At 42.6% G+C, this 14131-nt stretch overlaps 1 protein-coding gene across 1 annotated transcript; it reads left to right on the forward strand.

Moving 5' to 3' along the window:
* The first annotated feature begins 496 nt into the window (after positions 1-496).
* On the forward strand, positions 497-13521 carry LOC147255598 (semaphorin-3F-like). The gene is made up of 18 exons (XM_086213401.1): positions 497-923; positions 3064-3200; positions 7076-7236; positions 7970-8032; positions 8145-8264; positions 8462-8555; positions 8653-8772; positions 8891-9036; positions 9150-9264; positions 9361-9430; positions 10049-10193; positions 10305-10527; positions 10605-10693; positions 10780-10821; positions 10901-11058; positions 11148-11215; positions 11306-11433; positions 12468-13521. The coding sequence occupies exons 2-18, from the start codon at positions 3089-3091 to the stop codon at positions 12861-12863; spliced, it is 2250 nt and encodes a 749-aa protein (XP_086069527.1). The 5' UTR covers positions 497-923; positions 3064-3088; the 3' UTR covers positions 12864-13521.
* The last annotated feature ends 610 nt before the right edge of the window (positions 13522-14131 follow it).

The following is a 14131-nucleotide window of genomic DNA, read 5'->3' on the forward strand; positions in this document are numbered from 1 at the left end:
TGCATAAGAAATCTTTCGTGTAAGGGCTGCCCAAGGTGGGGCCTGGGGGCCAAATTTGGCCCATCATAAGGTGTGATTTGACCAGCTGAATGGAATAAATGCTAAATAATAAGCCAAAAAATTTAAAATAATAGCATAAATACCCATTTATTAATACTCGTTATGACCCTCACTGTGTCCCCTAAGAGCCCCTCCGCCCTTGCTCTACTCCAACCTCCATCAGTTTTTACATCCATCTCTGCTGTAACTTGTAAAATTAACACGCACACCAGTGGTAAATGGTTACAAGACTGGTAGTTAACTGTTAACTAAGTAATAACTCATCATTAACTCACCGTTATTAACATACCCCTGGTATTACAGACTTTACAGTTGAGTAAAGGAGTGTGCTGAACTCCTCAGCAGCGACAGGGTTAATCATACCCATATGGTGTACCAAGAGGTTTGGTCCAATGCTGCTGTGGGCCAACAGGAGAGGGAAGGCTGGGTGGGGGCAGAACAGAAGGGAGAGGACAGCAGGGCAGACTCCTTCCCCACACCTGCACCTGGTCTCCTGATTCACACCCGAACCCGCTCTAAAGGATCAATGGACCAACATATCGATCCCCTCACGGTCGCTGACGTTCAAGCGTAAAGTTTTGGAAAGAGTGGAAGGGGCGCGTTCATGGATCAGCTGGGTGTTAGTGAAGAAATGCCGTCGGATCATAGCGACTGATTAGGCAACGTTTTTTTTTCTGCTTCTTCTTCTTCTTCTTTTTCCTTAAAGGGAATTTTTAAACCTATCGGATTGTTGTTTGCCCCTGCGCGCTGCTCCTGGCTGCTGACAGATTTCACCAACCGAGGCGCAAAACACGGGGAATGCAGCGGTAACATCCCGCAAGTTTTGAGACATTGCGGCTGTCGCAGAAAGTCACAAATCAAAGGTAAGAGTCTCTTAACTGGTTTCTGGTTTAACTTTTAACTTTGGTTACTCTGTATGGTAGTCTGGGTGGTAAAGTACAGGCATTTGTTCCTATTTCTGGATGTTGAGTTCACAGGTAGTGCGCACCCATCCGCGGCGAAGAAGAAGTAGGTTACAGGAGGAGTCCTGTAATTATTATGATTTTTTTTTTACAGTAAAAACATAACCCTGTCATTATCGCAGAAGTTGGATCTGTCCTGCTGTTAACACCCGAATACGACCAAGTATAAGACCACTATGCCACATGACGGTCCTCCTTAGTGAGGATTTTGGAGATTTGATGAGTTCACTTACTCCTTTTTTGTTTAGATGATGGTGGGTTTAATATGTAAGCGCGACTCTCAGTCTTCAGCTCCCAGTTTGTCCTGTTGTTTAAGGATACAGGTAATATACACTGTAAAAATGAGGGATGTTAATATTGGGAATTTTTGGCTTGGTCGTTAAGCCGATATTTTTTATTTGCTCTGACCAATATTTATTGATGTTGATATTATCTGTTAAAAAACAAGTTTCTGCATTCACATTTTGTACATATTGAATCACACATGTAAACACAATTTGAAAAAAGTTACACACACACATATATATATATATATATATATATATATATATATATATATATATATATATATATATATAGGGATGTAAGATAATGTTGCCACATCATCGGTATTGGCAGACACACACACACACACACACACATATATATATATATATATATATATATATATATATGTGTGTGTGTGTGTGTGTGTGTGTCTGCCAATACCGATGATGTGGCAACATTATCTTACATCCCTAGTAAAAATACATTATAAATTGACATCAAATGTGTCTGATGTGTTCGTCTCATCACGTGCTCAGTGAATCATCGTAAGATGACAAATGATATTTTTGTGACATCATTTATTCATCCATGTACACGTGTTGTGTAAAGTGCTGTTTTAATGGAGGACTCTCCATGTAAACAAGTTCTGATAACACATGGTGTGTCATTTTCAATGAAAAGGCAGCGTTTGATCGGAGGGCAGAGAAATCAAGCTTCCCTGGTGGGCAGATGTATGGCAAGTTTGTGATGATGCCAGGAAGGCTGTGAGGCATTCCCAGCTCTCCCAGTTCTGTTTTACGTTAGTGTTCAGCAGTGTGTCTTTTCAGTTTCAGCCAATTTTTAATGGGAACAGTATTTTTACATAGATTGCCACACACAAACTAATTTCTTGGTGTGACACATATTGCACATTTTGCGAAATCTTACCAGATTGTCACGCTGATTACCTCCCCTTGAAGCCTTCGTCTGAGGGCGTGCGCCTCAGGAGGCCCTCGCTACATGGATGTCATGAGAAAAAGAAATGCCGGTGGGATGGCTTATAGCCTGAGCAAAGCACACCTTAAGGGAGACAATTTAATGGATGTTATGGACTCAGCTTTTAGTATTCATAATTTATATGGGATCCTCTCCAGCAAAGTGCAGATGCATAATGAATGCCTGAGTTAAGGTCTAACAGTTAGGCTACGTTTCAACACCCCTAAACTGTCAGGAATTGTTCCAGCGAGGACTACCTGTTTCTTTGAACTGTCATGTATTTCACTCGTCAGCTTCTGAGAGCACGCAGACGTGCTCTGTTGAATGACAGCTAGAAAGAGGCAAAGGGAATCACTGATGGGCACCAGACTCTTGTTTTTTTGGGGGTGAAAAAGTCGATTTAATATGTTTAAGAATGCGTTGTGTGTTTAATAAAATGTACGAGATGAAGACAACAGGAGGTTTACAATCTTTTACGTGCTTATTTCCATGTTAGTCTGCTCGGAGATGCCATTATACAGTCCTAACACATACCTGACTACATTTACACTTTAAATAAATAATGGGGCTGTCATATTTTCCAGAGCAGGTGTGAAGATTTGGACGTTGTTCTCTCCTGCTAAACTGTACGTCTTACCTTGGAAGGCTGCAGGCCAAACTTCTGATCAGGAAGATCAAAGAGACAGAGGGAGAAAGAGAGAGAGAGAGTCTCTTGCCTGTCCTTCCTTCTTTTTCTGTCTCCTATTTCTCATGGGGCATTCTATAATAATAGTTCATTCGTCTTTCTTTTTTCGTCCAGATTTAGATCTCTGTGGGCTACCTGCATGACTGTTACCATGACAACATCTGGAGCCCAACTCCTCCTGTTGGCCCTCTGTGTTTACAGAGGCTCGGGCCTGCAGCAGTCCGCACCGCGGGTTCGCCTCTCCTTCAAAGGTGAGCACATGCTGACTACCCAAAACTACTTTGACAGGGAGGATCATCATAACAGTTGCACTCTAACTCATGCACAGACCTGCGCATGCATCCGCACCGCTGTTTCTACTTCCTCTTTATACATATGTAGAGCGCGTATTTCCTGCCACATGTCAAATAGCGCAACAGTGAAAACAAAAGGTGGATATTACGTGTTGTTACTGGTTGTCGCCTTCGAAAGAGTTACTCTCCACACCCTGGAACTCACACGCACCGTAGTCTGACTTGTCTCCTGTGTGATTTTGATGTCAGGCATGATGACACAAGAAGGAAACATCTGAGGTTTGATCAAAAGCCCTGATATGTTGGCCGCGAAAGTTTAAATTCAAGATGGGGCTTGATAGTGGTTTTAAAGCCTTTTTCAGGTATTTGGGATTTCCCTGCAAAGTAACTTAAACGTTTCATGTTTCAAATATGCGAATGACAGCTTTGATGACAACAATGCATTGTAATTACAGTCATTTCTGTGTCATGTTGTCATTGCAGCCACACATTTAGATGCACAAACCCATGCGTCTCATTAAAGTACCTGTAAGTCAGAATTAAAGGCCTGAGTCTGATTTATGACCTTCCTCAGCACTTTATGGAGCTGAGCCAAGATGTTTTGGTCTCAGAAGGTGCCGGAATTGACATCTTTGATACCTGATCTTGTAGTCTTGTTGTAATTCAATGCAAAACATGGGTTTTATTCGCGATCTCTACAAGAGGCAGAAACAGATGAGAGAGGAGAACGCTGTTTGATGAAAGGCGGATAGCGTCTGCATGTGGAGCTGTTTCGAATTTGACCATTTCGTAGGAATGAAAACAGCTCTTCACATGCTGCTCCTTGTTTTTATCGACAGTCCCGTTTGAGAATAATTGCACAGTTCCTTTATATGACCTTTAACACTAATTCCCTTCCAGTAAACAGCTTATACATGCCAATGTGTTTTTAGTGCAAAGTGCACAATAGTTTGGCCAATTGCTCAAGTTTGCTGTAATCATCTTTAGGACCTGATCCATACAGGATAGCGGGCGCCGATACTTATAAATCAGCTGAACTATATGTTAGATTTTTATTCTTTTGTTTTGTTTTTTGGCAGGGAGCCATCAAAGGTGGTTATCAAACACAAGTTTTGAGGCAATAATCAATTTAATCATAATTGGTAGACATAAGTGCACTGAACAGAAACACCACTTCACGTATTGTAATAACTGGAGTTTTACAGATACTGGGGCTGATGCTGGTACCAATATTAGGCAGGAGAATTTTTTTCTAAAATCAAGGTATCTGTAATTTGTTTTTGGAATTATCCATGGGTGGCAGGGCTCAGGGGTAGAGTGGCCGTCTTGCTGCTGAATGGTCGCCGGTTCGATCTTCACTCCACTCGACCCCGGTGACCATGTCAAGTGTCCTTGAGCAAGATACTGAACCCATAATTGCTCCTGATGAGTAGGTTGGCGCCTTGCTTGGCAGCCTCCACCATCAGTGTGTGAGTTTGTGTGTGAATGGGTGAATGAGATGACACTGTAAAGTGCCGCTAAGGTAGAAAAGCGCTATATAAAATTGAGTCCATCCCAGAAATGTTGTTCATCAAAAACTTATGACAAATATGTGAAACAGAGTTGTTTCGATCATAGCCCAATCCAGACATGGGGTGCAGGCAGGAAGTGAAGAACTCTTTTATTATTCATTAAAAGAAAAAAAAAAGATTTACCAAAAACTAAATAGATGATAAGTTACAAAATACTGTAAAGCAGTCAGGTAAAATAGTAAGGCAAGCAAAGACACAAGCGGGAAGAGATTTTCATAATAAAACAAGAACTTGCAAAAGATCCAATCAAAACACAAAGACAAACAAACCACAGACCAGTAAACAAGCAACAATACAAAAATCCAAAATTACGATCCATGATAAAGTGTCCAAAATTGAAGTCTATTGCTCAAAATGACACTGAAACAACACACTTCCTTTAAGAATTGTAAATCACACTAAACATTTTCTTCTGAATTATTGTTGAAAAAACATCACATCAGCCCTTATCAGACCACATATACGCAGATACAGATACACTGTAACTATGATATCGGCCGATCATCAGCCAATCCAATATGTCAGTCAGGCTCAGATCATGTTTGTCTCTGTGAAGGACACAGGAATTCACATCTGTCCCTAACTCTCCAAAACAAATAATAATTATACATCCAGTACAGCTGAGAGGTGTTGAATTTATAGATTGTTGGGTAGATAAAGTGTCAACGTTCACAAACACCCTACAGTCACCCTTCCCCCTAATTCCAAACAAAACGGAGCAGAGTTGGACTTACTCCCCAACTGTTTCGACCACTCTGAGGATTTATTGTTCATTGTTTGTGACAGCGAGTCTCTTTGTTCCCTGAGGCGCCTGTGGAGGAGGTTTCGGGGCAGCTAGCACCCATGTGACTCTTTTGAGCGAACGAACGAGCCGGCCTGAGTGACACTCGAAGGCCTGCGGAGTACAGAGACCTTGTATTGTTTCTTCAGTTGCTGGGAAGTTGTGTCAGCTTTTCTCAAGGAGTTTATAGAATTACTTAGCGTTACTAGAAAGCAAAATGCTCTGTGTGTCTGAGGCCATGTTGTAGAATCTCTGGCCTCGTAGTGCTGTCACCAGTTTGTTCACACTTGAGATAGGCCTTGGATTAAACAACCGGGGTCATTAGTGACAATGTGTTGTAACATGAGCCCCTATGGTGACCCAGCTTGTGCGTCCTTCCCAGTGTTTCCCTCACAGTGTTAGCATGTTGTCAGGGGATAAGTGTTTGCTGAATGTTTACCAGATGATGGCAGTACATTGTTTGCTATTTTTGGAGAATGGACACATGTATAGGGGTGTGGTGTTGCTACATTTAGCCCGTTCAATGAATCCACGACAGCCCAGCGCAGTTTGTGCAGAATCTTGTCATCCTGTGTTTACCTCTCACTTGTCCCACCTCAAAGACTCCATCCCGTGTCCTCCGGAGATCCGATTGCGCTGCTTATTTTAGTGGCACCTTGACTACATCCTGTTAACGTTGACCTCAGAAAGGAAGATGGCAGGCACTTTGATGTAAATAAAGATTGTGCTTCCCCCCGAATCCCTGTAAGCCAGCTTCTGAGGGTCTGTGTGAACATTTGTCATTATATAAGCCGGCTGTCTTTAACATGCCTCTGCCATATCCCAATATGCTATACACATATGGCAAGTAATATCATACACATGCACAGACGTGTGTGTGTGTGTGTGTGTGTGTGTGTGTGTGTGTGTGGCGTGTGAGTGTGTCGCTTTTTGTGCCTTGCAGGAATTGTTCATTGGAGGAATGGAAACAAGTGTAGCACCAAGTCCATTTGTCTGGCTGCAAATGAAAATTGTTCAATCAAAGCTTTCAGCAGAAGAAAAAAAGGGAGAAACATTTTCCACCGGTGCATGTCTTAACAGGTTCTGCTCTGCTGAACACAATCCTGATCTTAAGAATTAGCTCTGAGTTCCACTGACCGTGTTCCCTTAGGGACCTGCTTTTTTAACTCCACTGGGCATGTGGCGCCTTAAACTCAATCAGACAGTCAGGACGCATCAAATATTTAGATCTTAAAAGCGAAAATGTTTCATAAAAATGCTCTAAGTTGAGTTATATTTAATCAGTGACACACATTTTCCAGAGGAGAGGTGAGAAGGGTGTTGTTCAAGGTACCACAAGTTCATCCAAGTCAGTAATGAAACATGTGAGCTGCATAAATGGAATAATTCAAGCAACATTTGCTTGCCCAGTTGGATATGACATGGTTGTTTTTTTCAAATGATATATGTTTTTTTAAATAAGTGCACCATTTTTCTCACAGAACTGATGGACACTCGTGCAGCTCGACCCTTCAGTTTCTCCTTCAACACCAGCGACTACCGTATTCTCCTGATGGATCAGGACCAGGGCCGTCTGTACCTTGGGAGCAGGGAGTACCTGGTGGCTCTGGATATGCACAATGTCAATAAAGAGCCGCTCATTGTACGTAACTCTGACATCTTACTTTAACCTAAAGGAGCAAGCCATTTTGTCATCTTCTCCAAAGCCCCACAAGAAGATAGATACCCTTCTCTCATTGGTGTGTACATTAGAGAGCTGAGACCCACAAAGACCCGCTGAATGCTAGTTAGCTTAGCACAATGAGTAGTAGCGAAAGGGCAAATTAGCATTCCGTCTGGTCCACTCGGCTTCCAAAACATGTAGTTCCTCCTCCTCAGGATATTGATTCATCCAGCAGTAACATCCTCAAAGTAAGCTAGTAGCTCCTCTAGTCATCAACTAATGTTTTGTTTTGTGTGAACAAGTTTTGAGGTGCTGCGTTAAATCACTCCACCCAGTCAGGGAAGTAGTTCAAACTGGGTATCTGATTAAAAAAATTCCAGTATCTTATAATCTGAAAAAACGTATTCAGTAACTGTTGACAAAGATATGATAACCTCTGAGGGTATGAAGTATGCTAACTTGCCCATCTACTGCTATAATTTCCCTAAGCTAACTAGCAGTCAGCTGTTAACTGTTGGTCCCAGTTCTCTAATGCACACACAGAGGTATCCTCAGGTCTGGCTCTGGGAACGATAGTAAATGAGCATACACCCCCCCCCCCCCCCCCCCAAAAAAAATGACATGCTCCGTTAAATCCAGTCAACTATTTGGTATCAAGACTTCAAATGCAGTGACCTCTAATGTCTGTCTGTTTGGATGTCTGCACAATCAGATCCATTGGCCAGCGTCTGCTAAGAGAAAGGGAGAATGTCAGATGACGGGAAAGGGAAGACAGGTGGGCACATGTATTTACACCCTCTTTAAAAAATCGGCAACTGCTGCTTTCATGGCAGCACAATGACGTTGATGATGTTTGAATTCCATTTGTCTTACCCCTCTTTGTCCAGGGTGAATGTGCCAACTTTGTGCGGTTGATCGAGCCGTGGAACCGCACCCACCTCTACACCTGTGGAACGGGGGCTTACCAGCCTATCTGCACATTCATCAACCGAGGCTGGAGGGCAGAGGTGAAGACAACAGTTCCCCCGAGCGGGATTTACAGAAAGAATCACTCAGAAGTAGATCTGGACACTTTGTCCTGCTAAATATTTCAGGAGTACAAACTGGGACACTGATTTGTTTATGATTTTCCCATGCTCCCCTGTGACGTTATTGCGGTCTATTTTTATGCATCCTCTCTCTCCTGTCTAATCTGTCTCCGCAGGACTACCTGTTTCGGCTGGTCCCTGGGTACGTGGATTCAGGGAAGGGAAAATGTTCCTATGATCCCAAGCAGGAGAACATTGCAGTTCTTCTTAGTAAGACATGATTTATTTGTTTTGGCAGTAAAAACACAACATGTTAGTATTTAAATGGATTGAATCATACTGTTTTCTTGCTGACTCCCCAATGTAGATGGAAACCTTTATGCAGGGGTCCATATTGACTTCATGAGTACAGATGCTGCTCTGTTTAGGACCATGGGAGGCAGAAGTGCAATCAGGACAGAGCAGTACGACTCCAGGTGGCTCAACGGTGAGTAAGTGAGGCTGTGAGGAGGTAAATGTTGCTGATTACAGGTTACAGTTCCTCTCTTTTATTTGACGACTACTTGCCTCAATCCCCTATCTGCTTATCTGGTTTTATCCTCTAGAGCCGGTGTTTGTTCAGATCCAGCAGATCCCTGACAGCGCAGAAAGGAATGATGACAAACTTTATTTCTTCTTCCGTGAGAAGAGTCTAGACTCCACTGGTGGAGCAAGCCCTAATGTTTTAGCCCGGGTGGGAAGAGTGTGTCTGGTGAGCTAAACCGCATTCTAGTCTTGTAAAAAAAAAAAGAAAAAAATGTAGCTTATCTTGTAAAATGACTCTTTAGACATTTTGAACCATGACCTCATTTCCTTTCTGTCCAGAATGATGAAGGAGGGCAGAAGTCCCTGGTGAACCGCTGGACGACGTTTCTCAAGGCTCGCCTTATCTGCTCTGTGATAGGCGAAGATGGAGTGGAGACACGATTTGATGAACTACGTGAGGCCAAAATGAAATAAGCACTGTGTTTAATCTGATTGCATTTTAATAGCATTCACCACCGCGTTATTGATTTGCATGCCATCCTGCTTGCAGGGGATGTATTTATTCAGCCTACACAGGACGAAAGAAACCCAATGGTGTACGCTCTCTTCACTACTGCAGGGTGAGCAGCTTGGATGATAATTTCACACCTCAACCAGACACATCAACTCTCTTTCTTCACTATTAAAAAATAGTTTGTGGATGATTCATATTCTGCAGGACCCTGGAGTGTCCATAGACAGAGAAAAAAAATATTCCTGGGGCTCCAAGATGTAGGTTGTTCCCATCCTGTGATTGATTTGTGGCAACTGGATATAACTCGTTCCCATGCTTTGATTAATTTATGGCCACGAAATATAACGTGTTATCACATTTAGATGAATTTGTGGCCTCAAAAAGGCACTATGATTTAATTTTGGACTTAAGATATAACTTGTTCTCACGCTTTGATGAATTTGTGGCCATGATATAAGACTTGGTCTCACAATTCTCTTGAAAGGTGGCAACAAGATGTAACTTGTATCTGTGCTGTGATTAATTTGCCACAAAATGCTAAAATATCTTTTTCTTGCACTTTGGTTGATAAGTTGCCACAAGATGTGACTTGCCTCCAATCTTGGATTAATTAAATGCTCAAGAACGTCTGACTTCATGTGGTCTCAAAATATTTGCTCTCTGTGATAATATAGTTTCAGAGGCTGCTTCTACATCTCTCTTTAGTATTCTGTTTGTGTTCCAGCTCTGTGTTCAAGGGCTCAGCAGTGTGTGTTTACTCAATGGCTGATATACGAAATGTCTTCAATGGACCATTCGCACACAAACATGGTCACAATTACCAGTGGACAGAATATACTGGCAAAATTCCCTACCCACGGCCTGGAACAGTACGTGTCGTCTCATGAGTGTCGGAATTGACTAAACAACATACAATTACACAATGACTGTTAAATGACTAAAACATAAACAAAGCCCACCTCCTCTTCCTTCTCATCCAGTGTCCAGGAGGAACCTTCACTCCTGGCATCCGCTCCTCTAAGAACTTCTCAGATGAGGCGGTGAATTTTATCAGAGCCCATCCTCTCATGTTCCATCCGGTGTATCCTATCCACCGCCGCCCCCTGGTGGTAAGGACTGGCGTGGACTACCGCTACACTGCCCTGGTGGTAGATCAGGTAGATGCAGTGGATGGACGCTATGAGGTGCTCTTCTTGGGGACAGGTGAGAGAGCTGGAGATCTGATGGCACTGGCTTGGCAGAGGTTCTTTTTTTTGTTTTTAAATGTCTCTATCTTGCAGATCGAGGTACAATCCAAAAAGTGATCGTTTTGCCCAAAGACCCAACCAGCATGGAGGAGCTGACACTAGAGGAGGTGGAGGTTTTCAGGGTATGTCACTCTGAATATGTGGACTAAAATGCACTGTCCTTAGAGATGAAGTCTCACTGATCTATTTGCTGTTTATACCTTTACAGACCAGAGCTCCAGTCAAAACAATGAAGATATCTTCTAAAAGGGTAAATACCTTTTTTAAGACGTTCATATTTCAGTATAAATATTTCGTGAGGTGACTTTGTTTTGTTTTTTCCACTGCAGCAACAGTTGTACGTGTCATCAGATGCGGGGCTGACCCAGGTGTCGCTACACCGCTGTGGTGTCTATGGACGAGCCTGCTCTGACTGCTGTCTGGCCCGGGACCCCTACTGTGCCTGGGATGGAGAGAGCTGCTCTGCCTTCACTCCGTCCACCAAGAGGTGAGGGGCAGCTTATGCTCTGACTCTGCTCTGTTTCTTGACTAGAAATCAACTATCTGTCAGTTGAACTTTTCATTCTGATCTCTCAGGAGGAGCAGGAGGCAGGATGTGAAGCACGGGGACCCACTGAGGCAGTGCAGGGGCTTTAATGCCAAAGGTGTGGCATTTCTTTGTGCTAAAAGGTCACACACACTTAAAGTATGTCTTTGTACTTGGAATTTACGCTGGTTCCTCTCCGTTGGTGCAGTGGAGAAACGTCTGAGGGAAACAGTCCAGTTCGGGGTGAAAGGCAGCAGCACTTTCCTTGAGTGTCAGCCCCGCTCTCCTCAGGCCACCGTCAAGTGGCTTTTTCAGAGGGACGGAAAAAGGAAAGTGGTGAGAAACATTTTTCTTCTTATTAAAGTTACTGAAGAAGATGGATTGTGTCGGGAAAACATGAGTCTTGTTGACACGCTGTGGTTACCGGGCAACCAGCCAGGCAACCAGCCAGGCAACCGGTGAATACAAGAAGTGCCCTGATGACAAACAATGAGACACCTTCCTGCTTTTTATATGGATTAAAGAAATGAGATGAAACTTAATGATTGGTGAGCCTAAATTTGTTTGTAGGCAGATTTTATTACCTCTGAAGACCAAAATTAGCGTCGTCTTCTTCTTCCCTGTTGTAACTCGAGGCCATGGCTTCACATTTAGTACTATTGTTTTTCATTTGTAACTTAAAGCAACAGTGGCAAAAGTACATACAATCTTAACTGAATCAGAAGTATAGATATTTATATACAGGAAGACTAAAAAGGTAGTTTTAAGAACTCTTTCAACTTCTTTACTCGTATAAAAGTTCAGGCTTTGAAATGTATTCTTGAAGTATAAAGTAAAATGAAACGCTTTGAAGGACATTTGTTGTAGCTGTTTTTGTGCAAAGCTCTGAACCTCACGTCACTATCAATATAATATTAAGAATTTGAGGATAACTTCAAATAAAACAAAACAAAAAAAAAACAATATACTGGAAATAAATAGCTTCATACAACTTAATGCTCCAGTATGCAAATGTCAGTATCGGGAGGAGAACTCAAAATAAACAACATGAAAACACACACTTCAGGTCTACAAAGCCTCAAGCGTTTAGATCAGATGGAGATGGTGGTATCTGTGACAAGATGTCATCTCTTCTGTTTGTTCTGGTTCTGCCCATTACAAATCAGATCATTCTTGATGATGAGACGACGTACTTATGTAAAAAAAAATTTAAAAATTGCTAAGTCTGCTCAAATAGGGGAGCCTGTTTTAAAAATGTGAGGATGAATTATTTGTACCTCAACACTTCCAACCTCTGAACCCAAAATAAGGCTGATGCTTCAACTGTTGAACTAAACTCTTCTTAACATGCGTCTTTTTTTTTTCTGCAGCTCAACCGTGCAGGAGGTGTTCTGAAGACCAATCACGGCATCCTTCTGAAGTCTCTGAACCAATCAGATGCCGGGCTTTACCACTGCCTCGCCACAGAGAACAACTTTAAACACACAGTTGCCCGCGTGGCACTGCGCATCCTCGATCGAGACATCGTCTTAGCTCTCACCGCTCAAGATGATGACGACGATGAGCCAAAAACTCATCAAGCAGGACCCTACTTACAGTCATCTATGTCCTCCACACCCTTCCCACCCGAGATCAGACTGATTAACCAGTACTGCCAGTCCTACTGGGATCAACACAGTCCTAAACAGCAGCAGCAGCAGCAGCAGCAGCAGCGTAAGCGGACCAGCCGCAGACACACAGAGGGCCAGGACCAAGGCCTCGGCTAGAGGAAGGGACTTACACTGTCTGACATCGGCCTGTCCGGACTCAATGGTGGACATTTATGTTTGACATGCATGTCCCTGCATCTCCTCCCTTCATCAAGCTGGTGATGCTGTCATGCTGTTTAAGCGCTATATTGGTGGTTTTGCAAGTTCCAGCCTAGTAAATACATCGTGTGTTACTAATGACCACATTCCAAAGATTACTGTACGTTTATAGATCTTTTTGGATGCTTTTGTAACCAACATCTTTCAAGTATCAGTTCATGTTAGACATTTGAATTAGAAGTTGACTGATTAATTAGCTGACATTTGACTTTTTTTAGTCATTAGCATTGGCTCATGATCTCATGAGCCTAATTAACAAGCAGGCACATCTGCAGACTGCCCAATTAGGCACCCTCCATCAGGCAGTCTTGGGACCGTGTCCAAATATGTCCTTCCAGCAGCATATTTTAAAAAATGTTTTCTAATGCCAGCAGCAGTGTTCCTCTTGTTGACACCAAGAGTTGAAGAATGCTAACTTGGTTAAAACACAGCACCCATCACTGTCACAGTGGAAGAAGGCAGAACAAATACCACCAATACTACCTGTCACGTCCTACATCATATTTACCCTTCCATCCATCTATTTTCTAGTTTATCTGTTCAGGGTCGTGGGGTGGGGTGGGGGGGGGGTGGGGGGGCTATCCCAGCTGACATTGGGCGGGAGGCGGGGTACGCCGTGGACGGGTCGCCAGTCTATTGTAGACATCATATTTACGTGCTTTTTTTTTTATTTAAAAAAAAGTGCAGTTCAGTGGAAGTGCAACAATTTTGTGTATTATTTTCATTATTAAATTGTTGTGTTTCATCAAAAAAAAAGTACAAATATCATATTTTGGGTTACTCGCCACTGAAGAACAGTCAGCTTCTACTTTATGTCACCTCACAGACTTGAGACTGATCACATACCATTGGGTTTGTTTTTTCTCTTCTTGGTACATCAAGATGTTTGCAAGAAACCAAACCATCTTATTACTTGAGATGCATTAGAAATGCATACTATCTTTTTCACAAGGTCCATTTTTGCTTTTTATTTGTCTTCCAGGTTGCATTTTCCAAGACTATCACTCACGAGAAGCAGAGAGCTTTGGCAGCTGATTGTTAAATGTCAGGCATTGGATGGCAAACATGCATCCAAAATTGTTTTGGTTTTTAGAGTACAATGGACTGAAACAAATTCCTGGCTGAAACAAGGATGTTATGTAATATGATTGACAGTCATGTATGCA

This window comes from Aulostomus chinensis, chromosome 9 (genome assembly GCF_037954235.1).
Source record: "Aulostomus chinensis isolate RoL2024-O1b breed Wild chromosome 9, RoL_Achi_v1.0, whole genome shotgun sequence".
In the NCBI taxonomy this organism is placed as follows: domain Eukaryota; kingdom Metazoa; phylum Chordata; class Actinopteri; order Syngnathiformes; family Aulostomidae; genus Aulostomus; species Aulostomus chinensis.

Bases quoted from the DNA above. Each gene is read 5' to 3' on its own strand.
- LOC147255598 (XM_086213401.1), top strand. From the start codon at position 3,089: ATGACTGTTACCATGACAACATCTGGAGCCCAACTCCTCCTGTTGGCC. The intron at 8,556-8,652 runs GTAAGACATGAT...TCCCCAATGTAG, and splicing joins GAACATTGCAGTTCTTCTTA to ATGGAAACCTTTATGCAGGG. The intron at 10,528-10,604 runs GTGAGAGAGCTG...TCTATCTTGCAG, and splicing joins GGTGCTCTTCTTGGGGACAG to ATCGAGGTACAATCCAAAAA.